General features: G+C 40.6%; 1 protein-coding gene across 2 annotated transcripts in view; it reads right to left on the bottom strand.

Moving 5' to 3' along the window:
• Positions 1-7,383: 7,383 nt before the first annotated feature.
• Positions 7,384-24,965, bottom strand: part of immt (inner membrane protein, mitochondrial (mitofilin)) — an 82,804-nt gene continuing 65,222 nt past the window's right edge. For both annotated transcript variants that reach the window (XM_067982329.1, XM_067982336.1), the window contains 4 exons: positions 18,791-19,014; positions 17,113-17,244; positions 15,471-15,600; positions 7,384-8,263 (listed from right to left, as the gene is read on the bottom strand). In XM_067982329.1, the coding sequence (XP_067838430.1) occupies positions 7,656-8,263; positions 15,471-15,600; positions 17,113-17,244; positions 18,791-19,014 (1,094 nt within the window). In that variant the 3' untranslated portion in view covers positions 7,384-7,655. The remainder of the gene's footprint in view (positions 8,264-15,470; positions 15,601-17,112; positions 17,245-18,790; positions 19,015-24,965) is intronic.

Here is a 24,965-nt window from a genome sequence, read left to right as displayed (position 1 = left end):
AAAACTGAAGTCCTGCCGGCAATTAAAGCCGGCGGGATGACAGTTAAAGAGCCACACGTACCTCATTGAGGTACTTAAGGCACTTTACCTGTGACAGGTGAAGGGATTAGAAAGATTTTTACTTGGGCGGCTTGCCCACCGCTTCTGATTCACCCCTGATGAAGGGCCGGATCAGGGAAAAAGAAACAAAATATATTAAATAAAACACCATAGAAGGAAGTGAAAACACAAAATGAACCTACCTTTGAAACCTGCTCCAATGTCCCCCTGATCATCTCCCGATCTTCCCCTCTACCGCCCCCCCCCAATCTTCTGTTCCAGCACCGGATGATGTGTGGCTCTCTCCTGTCCCCACCCCCCCCTCATGTTGCAGCTCCTGATGGCAGCCAGCCTGTCAATCAGGCTAGCTGCCAGGCGCAAAACCCGGAGAGGACGTTAATCACTATCAATCAGCGTGTGATCGTGTCGGAAACGGTAAGTTTGGTTCATGCGGGTTTGCCACGCACACCATCACCCCCCCCCCCCCCCGCCAACCCACCACCATTGTGAAATTGAGCCCCTTATGTCCTCTTCACAACTTACTTTCCTACTTACCTTTGTATCGTCAGCAAATTTAGCAACCATACATTCAGTCCCTTCATCCAAGTCATTGATATAGTTGAGGCCCAAGCACTGATCCCTGTGGTACTCCACTCGTTACATCTTGCCAACCTGAAAATGACCCATTTATGCCTATTCTTTGTTTCCTGTTAGCTAACCAATCCTTTATCCATGCTAATATGTTACCCCCTACACCATGAGCTCTTATTTTGTGTAGTAGCCTTTGATGTGGCACCTTGTCAAAAGCCTTCTGGAAATCCAAGTACACCACATCCACAGGATCCCCTTTATCCACGTTGCTTGTTACTTCCTCAAAGAACTCTGATAAATTAGTCAAACACGATTTCCCTTTCACAAAGCTGTGTTGACTCTGCCTGATTGCATTGAGATTTTCTAAGTGCCCTGCTATAACCTTAATAATAGATTCTAGCATTTTCCCTATGACAGATGTTAAGCCAACAGGCCTGTAGTTTCCTGCTTTCTGTCTCCCTCCTTTCTTGAATAGAGGAGTTACATCACTATTTTCCAATCTGATGGGACTCTCCCAGAATCTAGGGAATTTCAGAAAATTAATACCAATGCATCTACTATCTCTGCAGCCACTTCTTTTAAGACCCTAGGATGAAGTCTGTCAGGACCTGGGGACCTGTCAGCTTTTAGTTCTAATATATTTTTCAGAACCCTTTCCCTGGTGATTGTAAATGTTTTAAATTCCTCCCTTCCTTTCACCTCTTGATTCACAATTATTTCTGGTATGTTATTTGTATCCTCTACAGTGAAGACGGACGCAAAATATCTGTTCAATTCATCCGCCATTTCCTTATTCTCCATTATTAATTCCCCAGACTCACTCTCTAGAGGATCAACACTCACTTTACTTACTCTTTTTCTTTTTAAATATCTGTAGAAACTCTTACTATCTGTTTTTATATTTCTAGCTAGCTTTCTTTCATACTCTAATTTCTCCTTCCTGATTATTCTTTTCGTCATTCTTTGCTGTTTTTTATATTCTGTCCAATCTCCTGACCTGCCACTAATCTTCGCAAAGGGAAAAAATTTGCAGGGCCACAGGGAAAGAGCAGGGGAATGGGACTAACTGGATTCTCTTACAAAGAGCAGGCACGGGCTTGATGGGCTGAATGGCCTCTTTCTGTGCTGTAACCATTCTATTCTATTATCATTGTATCATGAAACTACCAAGATGTAGGTGGTGAACCAGATGGACCTTGGTCTTCTATCGTCTAGCAATTTCTATGTTCCTACCCGGGTCCAGTGAGTCCAAGAGATCCCTTGGGCACTTTTTAAACCAGCTTTGACACTGTTGCATTCCATGTGGTGTCAAATGTAGTCTCATCACTTCTCTCTCAAGTCAGCTCAGGCCCCAACTCTACAAAATGCAGTTGAAGTTGCTGGATAAATGCATCCTAAAAATCAGGGCCAAAATTCCTTACTTGATAAAATCTCTCAAAAGTGGACATTTGTGCAGTAAATGCAGGAAATACTGAGCAAGTCAGGCAGCATCTGTGGGGTGAACAAAGGAGTTAACATTTCAGGAAAACAGTTTTGACAGGGTCCGAAACATTGCCTCTTTTTTTCTCTCCACAGATGCTGCCTGACCTGCTCAGTGTTGCGAGCATTTGCTGTTTTTGTTTCAGATTTTCAGCGTCTGCAGTTTTTTGTTCAATTAGTGATGGAATCTAAGGAGAATATACTAACAGCGTGTTCCGCTAAACAACAAAGAAAATGTTGGAAACTCACAGCAAATCATGCACAGCACCTGTGGAGAGAAGTGATAAGTCAAAATTTCAGGCAGTGCCCTCTCCATAGCTGCTGTGACTGACTTGCCGAGTATAGCCAGCATCTTCTGGGATTTTTTCAGATTTCCAGCATCTGGAGTATTTTTGTTTTTGTTCCTGTTCTATGTTTAGTGATTTTCTGAATTCCTACAACTCAAAAGACTTTCACATCCTCAGGGTGTTGCAAAGCACTTCACAGTCAATGGTTATTTCAAAGTATTCTCACTTGCTACGTAGGTAAATGTGGTGGCCAATTTTCATATAGCAAGGTCCTACAAACAACAATAAGATAAATGACCAGTTAATGTTTTAGTTGAGGGATAAATGATGGCCAGGACACCCTTGCTCTTTAAATAGTGCAATGGGATCTTCCACCTGACGAGGCAGAGCCTCGCTTTAATGTTTCATCTCACAATGCACCATTTCCCTCAGTACTGCACTGAAATATCAGCCTAGTTTTTTCTTGCTCATGTCCTTGAGGTAGGGCTTTGAATCCACATCCTTCTGACTTGAAGGTGTCAATGCTACCAATGACCCAAGCAAATGTTTTGTGTTTAAGGTCTCGCTCGTTAAAAGGCTATTCATTAAAACTTACACACCAGTGGAACTCGTCAGTGAGATGTGTAAGGTTACATACACCTGGTGCTAGCTTAACAAGTGGGTTGTTTCTGAAGCATCAATGCAGCAGTCACTTGTATTATAATAGTGAGTTTTGTGCCTCACATGGGTGCAGCAGCAATTGCTGTGTTCTTCTTGAAGATGGCCCAGAAGTGGAGAGCACTTAAAATGCCCATCTATTGTCACTGAGGCAGCTACCCGGGTGTTCTGATGGAGCTATGCCTGATGAGGCTCAGGAACGGCAGCAAGATTGACTCAGATGAACCGCCTAGTACTGGAAGACTTGAAGGGACAGCCAATCAATATGCTAAGTTTTTTTCTGTCCTCAACTTTTATCCTACAGGTAGTTATAGGGAATATATTGCAAGAGACAGCCGGACAAATGTGATGAAAATATAGGTTCTCACGTTAGGTGTATATCTATGTTCAAAGTGACGTTGACCCATTTCTAAAATGGAATGAAAGCTGAAATGGCTGCTCGGAGATGGTTTGACTGTTTCATAGGTACAGAAATCCTCAATTAAGAATAAATCAAGTTAAAGGGTATCTGAAAAGGAACAAGTATTTTAAATAATTCAATGTCCCAAACAAGAATGCTGTTTTGAAAATGGTGTTTACATGACCCATTCCGCCTAAAATATAGTTTGATTTCTCTTGAGCCACACATCAACCAAGTACTTTGTCAATTGAATTTCTTAGATTGTGACTTCATTTTTACATACTTGTGGATGTGTGTGTCAATATTAGTGAGAAGGGCATTGCAGTGTCTGAATTAACTGCTGGAAGTATGGCCATTTCTTCTCAAACTGACTGGGCAAACAAAAATTAATTGTAAACTGTGGTTTAGGATTGGTGGTTGAGTTTCAGCTCCTTGAGCTGTTTCAGAGGTGGAGAGAGCTCTAAGTAACAAGAATTTACCACCAGTTACTATCGTTCCAAGAGTTCACCTGAAGGATTTGGGTAAACAGTCAGTCATCACTGTTCTGTGTACTGTAATTACAAATTGTGCTGTATCTTGGTTCTGTGAATGATCTTAATAGTAAATAAATTTGATCAGTAATTTAGCCTTTGCAAAGTGGTCTAGAGTTGATTATTTTCTACATTCCAATTGGATGGGGAAAGATGGTGGGTATCCTATATGTTCAAGCACCTGCATTACACTAACTCACTGCAGCAAAGAATAAAAGACCCAGGTTTCGGTTCATAGACATGGTGCATTTACAGAAACTTAAGCTATTTACACAAGAAAAACAGCATGAACTATAGCACCACTTAAGAGTGACCATAAGCATCAAAAATTTTACCAATTTAGAATCATAGAGTGACACAGCACAGGAGGCCATTCAGCCCATCATTGAACATGTATAACCATTCATGTCCCAACAACTACTTGCAATTATATGTTTTTAACATAGAAAATGTCCCACGGTGCTTGAAAAGCTCCATGCCATACTTAAACAGGAAGGCAGTTATTTTGTTAATCCCACAAATATAAAAAGCTTGGACGTTCTTGCACTTTGAAAGAAAGAACTTGCATGAGAGTAACGTGTTTGATGTAGTGTACATGGATTTTAGCAAGGCTTTTGACAAAGTCCCACATGGCAGACTGATCAAAAAAGTAAAAGCCCATGGGATCCAAGGGAAAGTGGCAAGTTGGATCCAAAATTGGCTCAGTGACAGGAAACAGAGGGTAACAGTTGCCGGGTGTTTTCGTGACCGCAAGGCTGTTTGCAGTGGGAAACAGTACTAGGTTCCTTGCTTTTTGTGGTACATATTAATGATTTGGACTTGAATGTGGGGGGCTTGATCAAGAAGTTTGCAGATGATAGAAAAATTGGCCGTGTGGTTGAAAGTGAGGAGGAAAGCTGTAGAGTGCAGGAAGATCAGTGGACTGGTCAGGTGGGCAGAAAAGTGGCAAATGAAATTCAATCCAGAGAAGTGTGAGGTAAGGCATTTGGAGACGGCAAACAAGGTAAGGGAATACACAATAAGTGGGAGGATACTGAGGGGGGGGGGGGGGGTGGAGAGGTACAAAGGGACCTTGGAGTGCATGTCCACAGATCCCTGAAGGTAGCAGGACAGGTGGATAAGGTGGTTAAAAAGGAATACAGGATACTTTCCTTTATTAGCCGAGGCATAGAATATAAGAGAAGGGACGTTATGCTAGAACTGTATAAAATGTTGGTGAGTACTGCGTACAGTTCTGGTCACATTACAGGAAAGATGTGATTGCACTAGAGAGGGTAGAGGAGATTTACGAGGATGTTGCCAGGGCTAGAGAATTTTAGCTTTGAGAAAAGATTGGATAGGTTGGGGTTGTTTTCTTTGGAACAAAGGAGGCAGAGAGGAGGTTTAATTGAGGTATATAAATTTATGACAGGACAAGATAGAGAGAATAGGGAGGTCCTATTTCCCTTAGCAGAGGGGTCAGTGACCAGGGAGCATAGATTTAAAGTAATTGGTAGAAGGATTAGAGGGGAGCCGAGGAGAATTCTTTTCACCCAGAGGGTGGTGGGGGTCTGGAAGTCACTGCCTGAAAGGGTGGTAGAGGCAGAAACCCTCAACTCATTTAAAAAGTACTGGGATGTGCAGTTGAAGTGCTGTAACCTATAGGGCTACAGACCAAGCGCTAGAAAGTGGGATTAAGCTGGATAGGTCCTTTTCGGCCAGCACGGACACAATGGGCCAAATGACCTCCTTCCGTGCTGTAACTTTCTATGATTCTATAATTTATATATTGCCTTTCATGACCCCAGGGCATCCCAAAGCGCTATGGTATCCTGGATGCAAATAGTAACCTCTAAAAGATGACAATGTACATTTTTCATTACTGGGGCACTGGCTACCAAACATCTTTTAGCTGGTAAGATGTAAGTGGATTTCTCCGTAACTCCTGTCAACATTGCTCATCAGTTCACCAGCAAGAGATGCTTGTGCATGTTGAATTACCGAATTTTATTTGTTTCCTTCTGTCTTCACAGCCCACTAAAAATGGAAAAGCTCCCCATTACTTTAGGACTTGACGTCACATTGGTCTGGGGCTTGAACTATTAGTACATTAAAGATATCCTGAAGTGTCCTGTGACACTAAATGAGGGAAGGGGGAAACAATTCAGACTATTGACTTCATTCATTAGTGCTCTGCATTGGACATATTAAGAATCAATTCTATTACTCTAAGGAAATATCAGACTGTCCTGAAGTCTACTAATGTTATACTGCTATTGATTTCTCTTTATATTGTAGTAATGTTAATCTTTAGCTGTTGCCTGTTAAGCAGGGAAGTATAAGTCACTTTAAAGTACCACTGGGCTATTGGGCCAGCTTCAGGATGAAGCAATAAGAGAATCATTTGATAACAGTGTGGGAAAACAGTTAATTCTGTAAAGGAAAACATCTGGGCAAACATCATCCTTTTTAATTGGGGCATCTGTAGTGACTGGCTTATAATTAAAGGTTTCACTTGGTAGAATACAAATTATACGGAACAAGAGTGATACTGTCGATAAGATAACAAAGTAAGGTATTGTTAGCTCAACAAGAGCTTGTTAATCAAGGAAGACTAAAGTTATTGATAAAGGATGTCAATTAAATTCTCCTTATATGGATGCACAGTATTTTACTTTTGTTCTTCTATGGAGTTGCATTTTAACTTTTATATAATTACATAATGTAGAATTGTGCGGATTATCAGAGGGAGTAAGAGAAATGTATAAAAACTGGCAGTTTATAATGAGTATTTTGATTCGTAAAGGCCTAACATACTGAAGCTCAGAACTGTAACACATTTGAATCCCCAACCAACCATCAATGGGTGTGGTTGTAAGTACTACCTTTTAAGAGCATGTTTAAGTACTATTGCATGTACCGTATGCTTAATAAATTTACGACACCTGACTTCAATGTTCAAAAGCCTTATTAAAAACCGTACGCTAGGAACTCCTAGGTCTCTTTCGGTTTCACCCTTAGCTTCAACAGCATTCTTGGCTTATGTTGAGATGATCGATGTCTTTACTTGGCCTCAACTCATCTGTACAGATGTTCTCTGAATATAAATGCAGTAATCTTCCATGGAATCCCACACTCGCTCACCTGACGAAGGAGAAAGCCTCTGAAAGCTTGTGATTTTCAAATAAAACAGTTGGACTATAACCTGGTGTTGTAAGATTCCTTACATTCATCTGTACAGAGCCAGTCATTCAACAGGTTTGAGTCACTACAAATTGCCATTAAAGGGTAACCAAACAAGTTATTCCAACTGTAGATGATCATCTACACAGCTAGCTAAGAACTCATCAGAAGATTCACACTACACTACTGGTCATGCTCTAATTTTATGTTCTTTATTACATCAATATAAATTTTCCAATCATTGTTTAATTTGGTTTTATTGATATGCATCTGAAGGGAAAAATGAACATACAGTGAATTGAAATGATTATTTGGTTCAATTATAAAGTCCAATCCATAAAACTATTATACCAAATTACAGACACACATTCCCAACATTTAACTTCATTGTACCATTTAATGGAATTACACTGGAACAGTCAGAGAACTCAGCAGCATCGTGCTTACAGTATAGTGCTCATGGGGTTGGACTCCATTTTTCTGCCGTGATAAGGACTGTGTTCTGTTGAATTATTCCACTTGTGTAGTACCCAAACCGACCGCATTGGCATAAGCTGAAAGGATTGCTACTATTTGTTTTGTTTCTAGGGTCAGACGAGCTTCTGTCAGCCAGTCTTGTGACACCCTTCTTGGTTCTCCACGAAGTTGGTTGACAAATTTAGCTGCAAGCTCTAGGTCGCCATGTTCAATGCAGAATGAAGCATACGATAACAGTCTAAATGTGTCCAGGTCTTCAGGGTTAAGTTCCACAGGGGGCTTTGCTACCTGGGGCTCCATTAATAGGAAGGACTGCAGGTAGGAGAGGAAGTATTGATAGAGGCTATTTCTCGTCTCATCTATCATGGCCACACGCCGTGCTATTTTCCGTACTGTGTAGAACCGATGACGTAATGCCTCCTCACTGTATACTCCACGGGAGAGACATTCTTGAGGAAGGGCTCCAGCTAAGGCCTGTGTGAACTGATCATCTCCGCAGCTATTTGTAATAGCTTCTAGGGCATTCTGTAGAGGTTCAGTAGGACTGTCACCGGAGGCCGTTTTGAGTGTGTATTGCAGAGCTTCTATGGAGAGCCAGAGCTGATGGGCCTTTCTAGCTTCCTCTTCAGCAATGGCATGACCTAAAACAAGGCAACATTACACATTTTACTAAGCTGGTTAAAGAAAGCACCAAGCTTTTCATTATAAATAGATTATATATTCATATTATACATGTGGAATAACGAGCAACAATGATGCAGCTTGATTCATTCTACTTTCTATGATTGGGGAAGCCTCTATGATAGAATGGTGCAACAGGCTCGCGCACCTACTCCTGTTCTTATGTACTCAGCACCTTTCCTCAGCCAGTCTTTAAGTAATTTCGAAAGCCACTATCTATTTGTACCAAAGCATATCTATATGTTATCATCCAACCTTTGTGCTTTTCACTCATAACACTCAAGACAATATGGGGGAGGTTCTGAGCTGGTGGCTGGGATGGGGATCGGGCTGGGGATCCCCTAACAGCACACGGCCGGCACCCCTGGTGCCACCTGCCTTTTTCTTCAATCATACTCCCAGGTCACTGGAGCCTTCTCCACCGTGCCAGATTTTCCATGCTTCTCCCAGAGCTTGAACATAGACGTCGGTAAGGACAGAGAGTGAACCTCTAACGGAGTGAAGTGCTAACAGAGTGAGGGCATTCAACTGGGAATTTGGTGGGTGTGGGAATTAGGTGCAGAGGGGGAAGGAGGAGCTAAGTGATTTAAACCAAAGAACAAGAGTAAGGCTGAGCGCAGCATAAAGGGAGCCGGGCGAGGAATCAAAAATCAAGAAAGAGTCAAAAGTGACATCACCAGACAAGGAGAAGTGCGAGGGTAAGTCAGTAAGTATTTAGTTCACTGGTTAGTGTTTTTAGTGGTTATTGGGGATAAAAGGAGCGGAGGCCCGAGAGCAGTAGGAGCGGGACCAGTGACCGAGAGCAGAGCGGGGACATAAAGCTGAGACCAACTCAAACACAGGCAGAAGTTCAAAAGAGTGACATCAAAGGACAGCATGTTGGTGACTGGTTGGTGAGGAACACATTTTTTACTCTCTAAGCTAGGGGAGTGGTTTAAACTAGGAACCTAAAACTTGCTAATACTTTATTAAATTAATAACTTAAACTAGATAAATTATTAAAAATAACTAAAAATAAACCAAGTGAATTAATTAAATAAAAAATTTAAGTAAATATATAAAACAAGGTTAGATAGAGATGGTAGGGCAGGTGGTGTGTTGTAACTGCAGCATGTGGGAGTTTGTGGAGAGCAGCATGATCTCAGGCAACCACATCTGCAGTAAGTGTCTGCAACTCGAGGAATTTCGGCTCAGAGTTGTTGAGCTGGAGTCCGATGTGCAGACATTGCGATACATCAGGGAGGGGGAGAGTTACCTGGACACTTTGATCCAGGAGGCAGTCACATCCCTTAGATTAGGTAGTTATTTAGATTTGGTTAGTGGTCAGGGACAGGAGGATGTGATTGCGAGTCAGGCAGGTGAGGTGACCCCAGATGCAGTGTAGGAGGAGCCTCAGCCTTTGACCTTGACCAACAGGTACGAGGTACTTGCTACCTGTGTGGATGAGAACAAAGACTGCAGGGAGGATGGGCAAATTGATCACAGCACCCTGGTACAGGAGGCCATTCAAGTGGGGCGGGGGGGGGAGGGGAGAAGAAAAGGAATGTGGTAGTGTTAGGGGATAGTATAGTCAGGAGGATAGACGATGGGTCATTGACCTGAAATGTTAACTCTGTTTCTCTCTCCACAGATACTGCCTGACTTGTTGAGTATTTCCAGCATTTTCTGTTTTTATTTCAGATTTCCAGCATTCGTAGTATTTTGCTTTTGATTTAGAGAATTCCAAATGTTCATGACCCTCTGAGTGAAGAAATTCCTCTTCATCTCAGTCCTAAATATCGACCCCTTATCCTGAGACTATGTCCCCTAGTCCTAGACTCTCCGGCCATGGGAAACAACCTCTCAGCATCTATCATGTCAAGCCCTCGAAGAATCTTATGTTTGAAATGAGATCATCTCTCATTCTTCTAAACTCCAGAGTATAGGCCCATTCTACTCACTCTTTCCTCATAGGACAACCCTCTCACCCCAGGAATCAATCTAGTTCGTATCAATTCATAACAAGATAGATGAATTAATGGCACAAATAGAAATAAATGGGTTTGATCTAGTAGCCATTACTGAGACATGATTGCAGGGTGACCAAGGTTGGGAACTAAATAGTCCAGGGTACTTGACCTTCAGAAAAGATAGGCAAAATGGGAAAGGATGGGGGTAGCATGATAGTAAAGGATGAGCTAAAGACAGTTATGAGAAAGGATCTTAGCTCAGAAAATCAGGATGTCGAATCAGTATGAGTGGAGCTAAGAAATAACAAGGGGCAGAAAACACTGGTGGGAGTAGTTTACAAGCCTTCTAACAGTAGTTATAGTGTTGGACAGAGTATAAATCAGGAAATTAGAGAAGCATGTAGCATGGGTAATGCAATAATCGTGGGGGACTTTAATCTTCATACAGACTGAGCAAATCAAATTGGCAAAAGTAGCTTGGAGGACGAGTTCATGGAATGAATTCGAGATAATTTTCCTAGAACAATCTGTCGAGGAACCAACCATAGAACAGGCTATTTTAGATCTAGTATTGTGTAATGAGACAGTGTTAATTAGTAATCTTATAGTTAAGGATCCTCTGGGTAAACGTGATCATAATATGATAAACTCAATATGAAATTCTGTGAGTGATGATGTTAAATTTAAGACCTTAGTTTCGGACTTATCAAAGTCAATTATGTAGGAATAAGGGTTGAGTTGGCGATGGTAGATTGGGAAATTAGATTAAAAGATGTGACGGTAGATAAGCAATGGTGAACATTTAAAGAAAGATTCATAATTTTCAACTAATATACATTTCCTCGGGGAATAAAAACTCCACGGGAAAAGTGATCCAACCGTGGCTAACTACAGAAGTTAAGGATAGTATTAGGATAAAAGAAGACGTTTACAATGTTGCCAAAAAGAGTAGTGAGCCTGAGGATTGGGAGGGTTTTAGAAATCAGCAAAAGATGACCAAGAAATTGATAAAGAGGGAGAAAATCAAATATGAGAGTAAACTAGCAAGAAATAAAAAACAGATTGTAAGAGCATCTACAAGTATCTAAAAAGGAAGAGATTAGCGAAAGTAAATATGGGTTCCTTAGAGGCGGAGACAGGAGAAACTTTAATGGGGAACAAGGAATTGGCAGAGACGTTAAACAAATATTCTGTATCTATCTTCACAGTAGAAGACACAAAAAATAATGGGGAACCAAGGGTCTGATGAGAGTGGGGAACCAAGGGTCTGATGAGAGTGAGGAACTTAAAGCAATTAAGATTAGTAAAGAAAAAATACTGGAGAAATTAATGGGACTAAAAGCCGACAAATCCCCTGGACCCAATGGCCTACATCCTAGGGTTTTAAAAGAGGTGGCTGCAGAGATAGCAGATGCATTGGTTTTGATCTTCCAGAAGTCCCTAGATTCTAGAATGGTCCCTGTGGATTGGAAGGTAGCAAATATACTTCCGCTATTGAAGAACGGAGGGAAGAGAGAAAACAGGGAACTACAGGCCAGTTAGCCTGACATCAGTCGTGGGAAAATGCTAGAATCCACTATTAAGGATGTAGTAACAGGGCAATTAGAAAATCATAATATGATTAGGCAGAGTCAACAGAGTTTTATGAAAGGGGAATTGTGTTTGACAAATTTATTAAGAGTTTTTTTTGAGGGTGTAACTGGCAGGGTAGACAAGGGGGAACCAGTGGATGTAGTATATTTGGATTTTCAAAAGGTTGTTACACAAGATTAGGGCTCATGGGATTGGGGGTAATATATTAGCATGGATTGAAGATTGGTTAACAAACAAAAAACAAAGGATAGGAATAAACGGGTCATTTTCGGTTGGCAGGTTGTAACTAGTGGGGTGCCACAAGGATCAGTGCTTAGGCCTCAAGTTTACAATCTATATCAATGACTTAGATGAGGGGACCAAGTGTAATATATCCAAGTTTGCTGACGATACAAAGCTAGGTGGCAAAGTAAGCTGTGAGGAGGACGCAAAGCGGCTGCAAAGGGATAGCAACAGGTTAAGTGAGTGGGCGAGAAGGTGACAGATGGAGTATAATGTGGGGAAATGTGAAATTATCCACTTTGGTAGGAAGAACAGAAAAGCAGAACATTTTTTTTTTTAAAAGGGTGAGAGACTAAAAAGTGTTGATAGTCAGAGGGATTTGGGTGTCCAGGGATTTGGAATCACGGAAAGTTAACATGCAAGTACAGCAAGCAATTAGGAAGGCAAATGGTATGTTAGCCTTTATTGCAAGGTGGTTAGAGTATAAGAGTAAGGAGGTCCTGCTGCAATTATATCGGGTTCTGGTGAGACCACACCTGGAGTACTGTGTACAGCTTTGGTCTCCTTACCGAAGGAAGGATATACTTGCCATAGAGGCGGTGCAACAAAGGTTCACTAGATTGATTCCTGGGATGAGAGGGTTGTCCTATGAGGAGAGATTGTGTAAAATGGGCCTATATTCTCTTAAGTTTAGAAGAATGAGAGGTGATCTAATTGAAAAGTATAAAATTCTTAGAAGACTTGACAGGTAGATACTGAGAGACGGGTTCCCCTGGCTGGAGAGTCTACAATTAGGGCTCATAGTCTCAAGATAAGAGGGCCGAGATGATGAAAAATTTATTCGCTCAGGATTGTGAATCTTTAGAATTCTCTACCCCAGAGGGCTGTGGATGCTCAGTTGTTGAGTATATTCAAGACTTAGATCAATGGATATTTGGACACTAAGGGAATCATGGGATATGGAGATAGGGCGGGAAAGTGGAGTTGAGGTAGAAGATCAGCCATGATCTTATTGAATGGCAGAGCAGGCTCAAGGAGGTATATGGCCTACTCCTGCTCCTATTTCTTATATTCTTAAGTTCTCCCACCATCTGCTCTTCTACTGTAACCATTTACACACCCTCTTTTATTTCGGATACATCTTTCATTTCTCTAATTTCTCACATTATTGCCTCCTTTTGCCACACCACCATCACTTCTGTCATTCAATCAGCTCCTGGCCTCTACCTGATCACCATTCTTTTTTTTTCTTCCCGTCTCCTTTTCCCTGACTCTGTTCCTCCTTATAAGCTGTTCATCTGTAACAGTTCTGATGAAAGGTCATCGACCTGAAATGTTAACCCTACCTTTCTCTCTCCACAGATGCTGCCTGACCTGCTGAGTGTTTCCAGCATTTTCTGTTCTTATTTCAGATCTCCAGCATCTGCAGTATTTTGATTTTTGACAATATGACCTCTCATAATTATGTAATTTATCAGACAGTCTCTTTGTTCAGTACAGGGCTCCTTATCATAGGAACACAGGAACAGAAGTAGGCCATTAAGTCCCATAAGCCTGTTCTGCCATTCAATTAGATCATCTGTACTTCAACTCCATTTACTCACCTTTGATTCATATCCCCGGATACCCTTACCTAACAACAATTTATCAATCCCAGTCTTGAAAATTTCAATTGACCCAGCATCCACAGCCTCTTGGTGGGGGGAGGGGGAGGGGATTTCCACTACCCATTATGTGAGAAAATGCTTCTGATTTCATTCCTTAAAGGCCTAGCTCCAATTTTAAGATTACACCCACCCTTGTTCTGGATTCCCCCACCAGAAGAAATAATTCCTCTGTATCCACCCTATTGAATTCCTTTACCATTTTAAAGACCTTGATTAGATCACTCTTTAACCATCTAAACTCAAGGGAATACAAACCAAGTTTATGCAACCTGTTCTCATAATTTAAAGCTTTACAGCCCTGTATCATTCTGGTGAATCTGCTCTATACACCACCCAAGGCCAATATATCTTTCTTGGGGTTCGGTGCCCAAAATTGAATGCAGTACTCCAGATGGGGTCTGACCAAGGCTCAGTACAACTAAGGCACAACTTCTTCATTTTTGAATTCCAACCCCCTTGAGATAAAGGCCAACAAGCCATTCGGCCTTGTGATTATTTTTTGCACCTGTACACTAGCTTTTAGTGATTTGTGTACATGGACACCGAAATCCCTTTGTTCATCCACAACTCCTAGTCTCTCATCATTAAGAAAATATTCTGATTTGTCTTTCTGGCATCCAAAGTGAGTGATGTCACACTTCAAATCTGTCATAGTTTTGCCCACTCACATTGTCTATCTATGTCCTTCTATCACATCAGTAAGCATGATTCTATCATGTTTAAATTCTATTACAAGGCTAACAAAATCTCTTTTGCCTGATTTGTCCTTGTGTCCAGTTCTCACATTTATGTTTTTTTAAAATCTGTTCTCAGTACGTGGGCGATGATGGCAAGGTTACATTTACTGCCCATCCCTTGTTCTGAGTAGGTGGTGGTGGGCCTTTGCCTTAAACTGCTGCAGTCTTTGCAGTGATGATGTTTCCATGATGGTGTTAGGTATGGAATTCCAGGATTTTTGACTGAACAACAATGAAGGAATGGCAATATATGTTTACGTCAGGATGGCATGAAACTTGGAGGTGATGGGTGTTCCCACAACATTGCTGCTCTTGTCCTTCTCATTGACGAAGAGCACAGGGGAGAGAGGTGCTGTTGCAACTGGTTGAGCTGCTGCAGTGAACCCCGCAAATAGTGCAGCCACAGTCCACCTGTAATGGAGGGGATGGATTTTTAAGTCCTGTAGCAGGGACATCAGTCAAGCAAACTACTCCGTCCTGGGTGGTGAGTGGCTTCTTGTTGTGGTTGAACCTATCTAAGCAAGTGGTGAGTATTTCATCACATGCCTAACTTGAACTTTGTAGATGGTGGAGAAGCCCAGGTAAGCCACTCGTCACAGAGTACCCTACCTCTGCACTGCTCTTGCAGCCAGTGTTGATATGACTGATCCTGTTAAGCTTCTGGTCAATGTTTGTTTCTCTCTTGCTACCTTTTTCAACAGCACAATGCAAGAATGCAGTATGTACCATCCAGTGACAATAATGGCATTACACCAGGGACCAGAGACTCCAGCAAACTTTGTCAGATATCAGACACCAGTGTATGAGGTGGGGGTGGGGATTAAATATTAAAAAGTAAATATCCAGGAACAATTAATTTGGTGACTCTTCACTCACATTCTTTGTCAGAAAATTTCCAGTGATAAGAATACTTGTTGCAATTACTTCAGTTATAAATGCATCCTACCAAAGGTTTGCAAAATTAAGGCAAAATATTTGCAATGAAAAGTAATCACTCACTCTCCATTGCCTGTTCAATCCCCTTCAACCTGGAATAAGCTGCATTCAAGTCCAGTGTAAAGTTGTCCAGCTGTTCCTGAGACAAGCGTCTGTAATGAGTCTCATATTCAGATATCTTTTGTTGTAATTCCTGCAAATTAAAAAAATCCAATTAAACAAGTGGTATAAGACTAAAAAAAGTACGAAACTGCATCTAATTCAGCACTAATTGGCCCTAAACAGACACTTTCCCTCAAGGTTACATAGTTGGCTTGTGTGGAAATGAAAAGATCAGTGATGCCTTTCTCAGATTGGACTTTTTTCAGACATCATAGAATCATAGAAATTTACAGCATTCAGAAAGCGGCCATTCGGCCCATTGTGTCTGCGCCGGCCGAGAAAGAGTTATCCAGCCTAATCCCACTTTCCAGCTCTTGGTCCGCAGCCTTGTAGATTACGGCACCTCAAGTGCATATCCAAGTACTTTTTAAATGAGATGAGGATTTCTGCCTCTACCACCCTTTCAGGCAGTGAGTTCCAGACACCCACCACCCTCGGTGAAAAAATGTCTTCTCAGCTTCCCTCTAATCCTTCTACCAATTACTTTAAATCCATGCCCCAGAGAGTCTTTGATGCTGATACTGATTGTGAAAGGTGAGAAACGAACGTGCGCGCACGCACACACACTTCATACTCAAAATTAAACTTAAGTTTTTAAATGAAAATTAGCAATGTCCATTCCCAGACTGTACTGAGTTAACTTAAGTCAGTTAGTTAGTTTGTTACAATTGGCTTACATGCTCGGACTAGGAAGTTGGAAAAATAAAACCACTGATTGCTATCCAGTAAACCCCTACTGGAAATGCATGTTACTGAGTGTTGGGCCAGGACAGGCCCTGCTTGAGCCACGATGCCCTTCGCTGTCAACTAATCAGTTAGCACTCTGTCCAGGACCACAACTTAAGAACAAAAGATTGGAAACATACAAAGAAAGTAGAACTCTATCCCAGAATGGGAATAGATACACACATTATAATTTAGTTTATGGAAACCAACAAAATGTTTACTCCTTTTAATGTATGCAGTGTTAGGTGTGACCCTATGGCACAGCACATTGTACAAACCAAAATAATGCATCAGAGAGCAGGATTTGGATTTAATTCCATAATTCTGGTACCAAATTCCCGATCTCAGCAGTGTCACATGAAGGGAAAGGTGACTCCCCAGAAGGAAATGGGAAAGTTCAAGAATGAGCCAACCTGCAGATATCTAGTGGTCAGCTCAACAGGCTTGTGAGGTCATGTAGTGCAGGGTGCAAAGGACATTTTTTTTAAAACATTAGGCCAGGTGCAAGAATTTTAAAAATAAAATAAAACCTGTAATGTTAAGCTCTTAATCTTTGACCGCTGCATGTCCTCCGGTAGCGCATTGTATAACGTACTTGCTTAAAATTCTCGTGTGCTACTTTAATACAGTTGTTAACCAGTTAAAATAAAATACCGCACAAAAGAATATGTTAACCATTATACTTTGAGGCAATTAAACCACTGTATTACAATTTGGGACCTATTAGTCATAATTTGAAGAGCAAGCTATGACTTCCTTTGAAGGTTTCATTATTTTACTTTACTACATATAGCTTAGTATTCAATATACAGTTTACCTCCTGGTTTTTTGCTTTTAATTCCTGTTCCTGAACCTTCAGTACCTCCCTCAGATGATCTGTGTGAGCAGCAGCTTGCCTGCGTAGCTGGGTTCGCATCTCAGCCTCCATCACTTCTCGCACTTCTTCTGCCTGAATTCGAAAAAAAATTATATTACTCAATTGATTTCACTTTGACTTTTCTTTGGCTTTCCCATCACTTCCATCATCTTGGAAATGGAGCAGTCTACAACACGACTGACACCAACACTGCTTAACAAAAAATGCAATTGCAGTAGGGCAAGGTGGCCAGGTTAGTATCATTTTCACTTAAAGGCAAATTCATTGATTTTTTTTTGAGCATCTATATTAAATCAACTCACACAACAGCAATCAATGCAATGTTAGCATAAAAATCACAGGATCACAGGTTTACAGCACAGCAGCACACATTAGGCCACCATGTCTCTGCTGCTGCTCACTAGAGCAATCTAAAATTAACCCCCTGGCCTTGCTTTCTCCATATCCCTTTATGTTCCTCTGCTTCAAATATTTACTGTTATCTACTCCAATCTCATTTCTCTGTACTAATCCTGAGTCTATGTTCACTCGTTACCAATTTGCCAATCAGCAAAAACAGCCATTCATTATGAGGCATCTCAGTTTATGGTGTTTGAGAATATTTATTGAATATAAATTATTCCAGTATGTTTTTATATAACTTTTAAAATTTCTAATCTCCCTTTGCAACCCATTATATCCCCTTTCAGCCTCTCCTTCACCCTGCCTATCATCTTTCTACATTGAATAAATACTTCACATAACCAAGATATTACCTTCAAACATCTGTCTGCAAAAACAAAAACAATAAAATCACCATGAGGAGGGTGGCCTGATCAGGGTGGGTGCTGAAACATTGCATTAATCCTATACTGCCCACTGATCATTACTTTCAAACCACAAAGATTAAAATTATTTTTAAAACATTAGATACAGACTATATTTTGCAGACAGATACTCAAGACCAGTGGGTCTTATCCAAAGGCATTCCAGTATGTGTCAATGTTACTCTGCATCAACTGACATTATATTGTGTACACAACATAAAATCCTCTTTCCTCCCTCTAAAAAATGTAGCATTCCATGGTTGTGAAACACTCCATCAATTGTCCCAGGACTGCCAAAACTTAAGACCATAAAGGGTAATGAAACATCAGTAGAGTCTGGGGTTGAAAGAGAGATCTTCAACGTCTCTGATTTTGTTTCACTTTTTTACAAATTGTTTTACTAAAATCATAACCAATCTGTATTTTCTCCAGGCATACTTCAGTGTTTTAATTAAATAACTGCACAAGAGGAAGTTTACTGCTCCATGGAGGAGTAGGATACAGGTTCCCAGTTGCAATTTCCCACTTGGGGAAGACATGATTGAAAGGACAACACTTCTCCAAAGCTCTCGCAGAGGTCTCAGCTAGTTTCACAGCGACAGTATTAGAAGTTTCAAAACAGTTTGCCATTCTATCATCTCAGCTATGAACTGGGAAGGGGATGTGGCAAATTAAGCTTTGCGCAGCTTTTCAAATTTCTGGTTGATGATGTGGTTATTAATTGACTAGTATTTAGAATAATCTGTATATACTTTTAGTATCTGCAAGATGTTAAGTAGTAAAACCCATGCAGTACGGGGTTTCTGCCTTGCCTTTTTGTCCTTTTCAAGAATGATTTCTGATCGATAATGCTCCAGGGCTTTTGACACTGCCACTTCCGAAGCTTTCTTATCCTCCAGTTTCTGGTGCTCAAGCGCTAATTCAATGTGCTGCTGCTCCCGCACATGCTGTTCTGCCAACTCTCTATTCAACTGGTCAATACGACGATGGGCATGGGCAATCAACGAGTTAAGGTCATCAGTGCTCAGCTGGCCAGCTACAGTTTGGAAACACCATTAAAAAACAGCACGGAACAAGCATACTCTGGATTAGCAGATTAGATAACGTAACTATTCATCTGGGATTAAAGTTGTTTTGCATTACAAAAACTTAAAATAGACAAACATTTTTTAACAATTAAAATCCCAATTACACATCTACATGCCAGTTACTTTATGTAATTAGTATGATTTATGAATTTGCACAAAACTCAGCATAGCAGCTCACATTCACATGGAAAGTATGCTATACTCTTAATGTTGAGGAAAGGAAAAACTTTTCCACTAAATAAATAAATACATTGTTGATATCAACTGGGATATTTTCTAGGATTATGGTAAGAGTACTCTTTTAAAGACACTATCTAAAAGACATTAATAGTAATTATATATTGTAATATGAAAGCCTCGTGTATATTCCCTTTGTGAAAATATTCTGCAAAAACATTTGCGAAATTACATTTTCTGGCGAGCTAAATATGAGTGGCATATTATAAGCTTTACTAGGTTAGCAATAACCTATTGGTAACTGCAGCATTGTGAACAACCCTTAAAACAGAAATTAGATCAGCATTATTCACCACATATTGAAGGAAAGGACATCCACAAATCATGTTCTTATTATACAGTTAAATGCCACACTGGTTACAACACAGAGCGACATATAATTCAAGTTCTGATCTTAACCTGAGTATTAAACAAATGAGACATATATACAAAAGACAACAGGCACCAATTAAGATATTAGAAGCAGGGAACAGGTCCAGTCTGGGAATCATGTTAAGTTAGCTTTGATTTTCAAAAATGTATTACTTTCTGATCAGCAAAAGTGTTACTTTCCTTTGCACAGAGAGAATATTGAAGTTTTAAACAAATTTTAAGAAGGCTACAATTTTAACAAATGTAAAAATCATAATCCAAAGTCTTAAATTCTGGTAGCTCATCTGTCGGGTTAATAGGTACTTCTAAAACTATACCTCATTTCACATTTTGGGTGTCATCTTACTAAGTACAATGATATGCTAAGGAAAGTAACTTCATTATGTAGTGTGGAATAAAAGAATAAAATACCCTAAGGCAACGCATGTCACTGTAACTCCGGATGCAAGAACGCCAGCCCAGTAATTACACCAGTAATGCAACCAGATTCCAGTATAAGAAACTGCTTCTTCCATTCTATTTGGTTCTCAGCAAAACTTTCAATGTCAAGGCTGGAGCTTGGTTCCCCCACTTTGCTGTCAGTGGCAACAGCAAAAACTCCTACTTCATGTAAAAAACAGGGTCTCTTATATCACACTGACCATTTTCCTAGGCTGCAAGTTCTTAAGATCTCCTTTAGTGTCAGCAGTACAATCTGACTTTTTTTCTCCCTGCAACTTTCCCCCCACTTCTCAAAGTGTTGAATTGTGCTGGATTAATGGTTTCACAGGCACAGTATGATCCAGTGCCTTGCCCAGGTACTGATTCTTCATATGAGCCTAGACAGTGGAGTGTCCACAGGCTATTCAATTGTGGGAGGAATCACAGCCGAGCATAATCAAGTCCTAAGTGACGTCTTCACAAATGCAATTTTCCAACAGGATTAATTATCCAATTTTCCCCTCACTACCCCAGGGCTTACGGCAAATTTTAACAACAAACCGCTCCCAATTGAAATCAGCTTACTTAGTACAGGGAGAATTGAATCTACGACCCTTCTCGTCTCTAACTCAGTGCTATATGACTCATTTATCCACTAAACTATAAGGAAAGCTTCGAGCTAGGTGATTCTATTCTCAAACTGCCTAAATTTGGCGGTGCCACCTTTTCCCAAAAAACTACATTTCTTTATAAATTATAGGCAGAACTGGAGCATGCTTGAATAAAAAGAAATTATGCAAATACACAATCATTTTATAATCTCTTTCAACTAGGAGCACTTAATGCACAAAAATATTTCAGCACTTTCCATATGCTGGTTTGTTTTCAGCATTTTACAATTTCTGTAAGTACTCTATTTTTTTTTACTTGGAAGTACACTTTACTTGGAATCTTGTTGGGGGAAGGAGGATCCCAATACTTCCTGAATTACAGTGACAAGGATTTCAAAAGCCCCTCATTTTGCTGAGGGTCCTTACAGCCTATTGAAAGTAGCTAAAGTTCAGTGGGATCATAAGCATGTACAACAAACTAGCCAGACTCACCTATATCAGACACCTCTGCAATGAAAAGGAAGGGTGGGAAGAATTAATGCAAGTTGACAACAGCACCACTAGAAGTAGTCACTCAGGCAAACTATTACAGTGTAAATGAGAACATCCACTACACATTCATTTTAGTAAGGAAGCCCTGCAATTTCTTTTCTTTTAGAACATTCATAGCTTCCAAATTAGTTACAAAAAATAAGATATATAAAATATTAGATAAGCTGAGAATGTTAAGTCAAACTCTAAACAGAAGCACTACGCTCGAAAAGCCGTGCATAAATAAAAATCCAACAACAGCCAATTTTAATTATTTACACCACAATGGGCAACAATAATTCTCCACCCAAACTGCAAAAACTTTTAGCTGCGATACACATTAAATTTTTTTTAATTTATTTTCGGGGTGTGGACATTCCTTGCAAGGCCAGCGTTTATTCCCCATCCCTCGTTGTCCCGAGAAGGAGGTGGGCCTTCATAAATCGATGGTAATGGTTTGATACAACTGAGAGGTTTGCTAGGCCACTTCAGAGAGCAGTTAAGAGTCAACCATGCTATTGTGGAACTGGAGTCACATATAAGTCAGGCCAGGTAAGGATGGAGGGTTTCCTTCCCAAAAGGATACTAGTGAACTAGTTGGGTTTTTATAGTCACTTTTTTTCATGGTCACTTTTACTGGTACTCGCTTTTTATTTCTTGGTTAAACTGAATTCAATTTCTCAAATTACCCAGTGGTAACTCATGTTCTCTGGGCTACTAGTCCAGTAACATAACCACTACACTACCATACCTGGTAAAATGAGCCAATCTAATTCTTCTTAGTCAGATGTTTGTCATGCATGGAAACCCATAACCGTGCTTAAATAGGCTCAAACACCTCACTTACCAAAGCCCAGACACGGGCTGGCCAAGGCTTAGAGACCCCACCCTCATTCAATAGTGTACATAGGGATACTGCTAGAATCCAACCAGCTAAAGCCACACCGCTTACCAGCACAGGGTACATGTAAGATTCCCACTGCTTCTCCAGCTAAGGCCATCTTACCAGTTAATGTACTGGATAACAGGGTTATCTGGACATGTGTGGGAAGAATCCAACACCAATGACTGGTCTCCACCTCCAGGACCCAGCAATGAACCACTCTGGCTGGTCAATAATCAACAGCATCCTTAAGTACCGATCAGTCTGGCACAAGAACTGGATTACCAATTCTGTCAGAGTTTTCACTCAGTTCCGATCCCTGATCATCTGGTCATGTCATCATGGAGCCAAGGAGACCCTGCTTACCCACACCACCCTCCAAAGAGGATGGTCACTTGTTAGTCATTAGATAACTAACCAGCAAGGGTTTGAGCCCTTGCTAGGCAAACAGCAGGTCTCCTCCTCAACATGGTCAACTGCACAATTTACCATAACCTGTGAGTGCATTACCACCATCCTGACCTCAGCATGAACACACCAGTTCAAGGTACAGCTTCGCAACCCAATAAAAGGTAGCACCAAATACAGGATATACGAGCTTATATTCATATATCTGGCCTCCAAGTAAATCCTTCCAGAGATTCCCTATGGGCTATTTGATGGACATTTGCCTTCAAGTGGTGGACTGTTTGCTTGATCTAGTACACATCAAAGTCCAACATCACATATACAAGGCATAGTCATCAACTATTTAATCCAGGTCCTCACATTAAAGGCCTTTGGCAAAGGATGTGCCTTCAAAGGATGACTCTCCCTCAAGACTGCTAAGTGACAGGGCCAATGTAGGCCAGAGGTCTCCCTTCCTCAGTTTCCACTTTTTGTCACAAATGCAAATGGAATACAAAAGTGAGGAAGTGATGCTTCTGTTGTGCAGAGTTTTGGTCAGACCCACATGGAATACTGCATTCAGTTTTGGGTACCGAACCACAGGAAAGATATATTGATCTTTTTAGTGGGTACTGATTCACCAGAAATATCCCATGGCTTAAATAGTTAAATTAGTCAATAACTCCATTATTTTTGTGTCATGCGACAACCAGGATGGTAGTCTCTTTTTGTCTGGCAATTCCTATGTTTCTAAACAAGAGGACTGGTTGAATAAACTTGGTTTATATTCCTATCAGTTTAGAAGGTTGAAGGGGTGATCTAATCAAGGTCATTAAAATGATAAAGGGATTTGATAGAGCAGGTGCAAAGAAAGTGTTTCCTCTGGTGAGGGAATCCAGAACAAGAGAGTCTAATTATTAAAATTAGAGCTAGGCCATTTAGGTGTAAAATTGGAAAGCACTTTTTCACAGTAGTGGGGAAAAAAAGGGCTATGGATGCTGGGTCAATTGAAGCTTTCAAGACTGAGATTGGTAAATTTTTGTTAGCTAAGAGTATCAAATGATATGGAGCAAAGGCAGGCAAATGGAGTTGAGGTACAGATCAGCCGTAATCTAACTGAATGGCAGAACCTTATCAAGGGGTTGAACGGCCTACTACTGTTTACATGCTCCTATTCCTATAAGTGTATTGTGGAATATCTTACAGCAGTCAAGTTTAAAAGAAATCATGTTGCCCATTGCTACATTTGCATTAAACAAAAAAAAAAACAGAAAAACGCACACACAGACCATTTCCAAAATAAATATCACTCTAGATACAGAAAGAGTTTCTATTTTAGAAGAACAAATTCTGAACTATTCTTTTGTAATTAAAACTCATGCAGGATCCTTAATGGTGCAACCACACTGCAAACTTAGTATTGGTGCAAAGCTGTCTTGGCTTCGCATTGCATTAAACTGTAGTGCAAGTCAGGTGTCAAGGTTTACAACCAAGGCCTAAATAGAGTGAAACTTTTCCAGGAAGTCTCACTCCACCTCATTCCAGCGTAAGGTCAGAACCTGACTCCGGGTTCAGGTTACATTTACAATATAACTGCACTGCCTGTGCAAAGCCAAACTGCTTCAGACCGACACTACTGTTGATAAATCTTACATCAAATTATGCCTTTCCGTGCACAACTAAATGACAGCATCTGAATATAATTCAATAAAACTCTCAATCTGGTGCTCTGGCAGGCTGCCACCCCACCCCCTCCCCAAGCAGCCGTCGAGAAACTGTGTTCTATCTGATACTCAGCATATGACAACACACTTATTAACAGATATTTCTATTCACATCCATGTATCTGATTTTTTTTCTCCTCTCTCTTCCTCACTGGCAGCAAAAGTCCTACTAAATACCTCACCCAAGTGACTATTCTTTATGTGTGAACCTAGGTAGTGAATGTCAACATGCTAGTCAAGGGCATCCTATCCTCACCCCACAAATACATAAGTGCACCTTCCAGTGGGAACTACTGGGTAACAATCAAGACCTGGAACTGTGACCGACTTTTCACCTCCCTGGCCAGGGGATATTGAGGCTAGTTATAATGACTGTATTGCTGTCCTGGTAGAACTGTTCAAAATTATGACGGTCTGATGAGGTAAATAGATGGGAAATTTTTTCCAGTGGTCAGTGGGTCCATAACTGGAAACCAGAAATTTAAGATCATCACCAAAAGAGCAAAGGGGATAAAAACAGGCTGGTTAAGACATGGAATGTTTTATTAGGTACAGGCTGGAAGCAGGATTCATAACAGCTTTTAAAAGGAGGATAATTTGTAAAAGAGAAAAGAGTCAGGGCAGGAACAGTTAAGAGTTTCCCAGTGTGCTCTATCTTTTATACAGTTCAGTATGCAACATTATTACGGAAATACTCCAGCAGTATTGTAGATAACGTCCCCCGTCTTGCACAT

The sequence above is a fragment of the Heptranchias perlo genome, chromosome 1, assembly GCF_035084215.1.
Source record: "Heptranchias perlo isolate sHepPer1 chromosome 1, sHepPer1.hap1, whole genome shotgun sequence".
Taxonomy (NCBI): Eukaryota; Metazoa; Chordata; class Chondrichthyes; order Hexanchiformes; family Hexanchidae; genus Heptranchias; species Heptranchias perlo.
This window is presented reverse-complemented; position numbering and strand designations above follow the sequence as displayed.